Source organism: Asparagus officinalis, chromosome 10, assembly GCF_001876935.1.
Source record: "Asparagus officinalis chromosome 10, Aspof.V1, whole genome shotgun sequence".
NCBI classification, from domain to species: domain Eukaryota; kingdom Viridiplantae; phylum Streptophyta; class Magnoliopsida; order Asparagales; family Asparagaceae; genus Asparagus; species Asparagus officinalis.
The window spans coordinates 2,686,378-2,688,809 of NC_033803.1; the positions used below are offsets into that span (position 1 = coordinate 2,686,378).

The 2,432-nt window shown below is 38.7% G+C and overlaps 1 protein-coding gene across 1 annotated transcript in view; it reads right to left on the reverse strand.

Moving 5' to 3' along the window:
- The window catches only part of LOC109825464, a 17,507-nt gene that overhangs the window by 1,841 nt on the left and 13,234 nt on the right, over positions 1-2,432 (reverse strand). The window contains exons 3-4 of the mRNA XM_020392316.1: positions 1,851-1,999; positions 127-140 (exon numbers count right to left, since the gene is read on the reverse strand). Coding sequence (XP_020247905.1) covers positions 127-140; positions 1,851-1,999 — 163 coding nt within the window. The remainder of the gene's footprint in view (positions 1-126; positions 141-1,850; positions 2,000-2,432) is intronic.

The following is a 2,432-nucleotide window of genomic DNA, read 5'->3' on the forward strand; positions in this document are numbered from 1 at the left end:
TGATGTCAGAACTTCTAAGAAAGTATATAGAAGATATTCACAAAAATAAACTAAAACACATCTCTTAATTCTATATGAGGAATATATATGATTAGCTTAGAAACTGATAAGTGAGATGACTTTTACCTTGGTAGAGACGCCTTAAAAAATAGGAATATCAAGTCAAACACAAGAAAAACTGGAAAACACCTCGCTCTACTTAATCTGGGTTCTTACACAAATGTTAGGACTGTGCAAGTTTCCTTGACAGTTACTTATTTTTCCGAGTCTTGAATGAACACCAGAGATAGCCACAGTTGTAACAACAAATAATTTGATTAAGCAACAGAACTCGTAATTGCTTCACTTGTCCACAGCTAACTATAGCTTTCCATCTGAAACTGCAATTTGAGTTTCACCTTAGGGTGGAAAATTTCAGCCTGCAGTACAGCAAACTTTTCACCTCCTATGTGGGTTTTGCTACTTATGTATAATGTCCAAAAAAATAAAAAAAAAGAAGGAAAAAACACACTCGCGCGCGTGCGCACACACCCCTCCCACCAAATACTACCTAATTTCGCTGCACTAGAGCACTAAAGTTTCTAACCCCTGTTGCTTCTCAGTCTAAGAAAAAGGCCAGCACTTGTAAGAAATGAGAAAGGATAATAATAGCAGCAAAGTCAAAGCTCAATTTTAACATAAACCATTCTTTGTGAAGTAAATCAATTTCTTCCCTGAAGAGTGATATGAATAGATTAGCATAGGAAGTTAGGGTTTAAGGAATCCTCCAGAATTTATCCTATGATATATAGTATTACTCTCAGAAGTATCACAACAACTCAAATGACTTTTAGTGTCCAGCCTCGATTGTTATTCATTAAACCATGTTTATTTTTCTTCTCTTGCTTGTACATTGTACAGAACCAAATTCCTTACCCTCCTTTTAAGGAATAGACCTCCCTGCATCAATTGGGGAACAATGCATCTAGCATTCTCATTTAGTTAGTTTACACATGAGCACACAATAAATATTTCCAAATTATTAACCGCGACGGGACACATATCGGTGTCACTGGATAAAATTTTACCGTGGAGGGATAGGCTAATGAACTATGCTAGCGCGCTATTTACACACTTCATAGCCATGTTAGTTACCCCAAAAAAAAATTTGATGAGTTGTTGGTTACCTGCATAACCCCGTCAGCAATATAACACCCTACAACAACGTAAGCGACACAACATATGATGTCTATCCATAATAAATCACCAAATGGGACACAGACCACATAGATTACAGGAAGAAAGTTGGGTAGTGATAATATGGAAGTTGAGGTTAATACACAATCACTAGATGTCACGCCTCGAAGATCCGGTGGGGTTTGGACCGGAACTTCAAGCCTCGTCGGATCTTGGGGGCCAGGCACTATACCATGCACTCGCATCCAAGTTTTTTTTCTTCTCATAGTTTCATTGCCAATTTCAGCTGAAGCCTCATCGGGAATATCCAATGCTAACCACATACTTGTTCTTCCACAATCCCGCACATCTCAGTAGTGGCTGACCTCACCTATAGTCACCAAACTACTCTGGTTGTGCACTACCAAAAAAATGTAGTTACTATAGCTACAAAACTAGTCTGGTAGCTACAAAACAAGTCTGGCTGTGCATTGCAATAAAAATGTAGTTACAACATCTCAGGAGTTAGTTGCGACATAATCAGTTAAAAACTGTGGTGCAGCTCCATTAACCATCATAAAGTTCTCACGAGGCTTACTCGCCAATGAAAAGTAAACCGTGGTGCAGCCCCATCAACCATCATAAAGTCCTCACAGAGCTTACTTGCAAATGAGAAGTTTGCAAAACTCAACTACCGCTATCACTCGCTCTATTTGGGTGACATATGTCATAGCCCATACCAAACCCTAAAATCAACCCTGAACCCAACCCTGTACCCAACCAAAATCCATCTTTAGGCTTTTCCCTTGCCAATAGCTTCGCCATCATGACAACACCAAAGAGGCTAGAGGAAATAGTTGCACCGTAGAAGTCAATAACAAGCTACCTATTTCTCCAAATAGGAACCACATGGAACATTGCCTTGACTACTCTTGTTGTCAAATCATACCATGGTCCCACTATCTTTTCGTGTACATGTCCATGAAGTTACCATCATTCCAATGGGATGACTTATGCAACCCTCTCCTTGGAGCTTGTGGGTGTTCAATTAGGAATCAATTGGCTATCAAAATGTAGTTGGTAAACCACTAATCTTAACCACATCCGTCAATTTTTTACTAGATGCTTGCGGTTCATTGCAAATTTAATACTAAACAAATTCTCCATGTTTTGCCCTCATACCCAATTTTAACTTAAGTAATTATTTTCGTCAACTATGTAATAGACCATCATAACTGAAATCAATGATCTTTCCACTATTTTACTTTTTGAGGGGG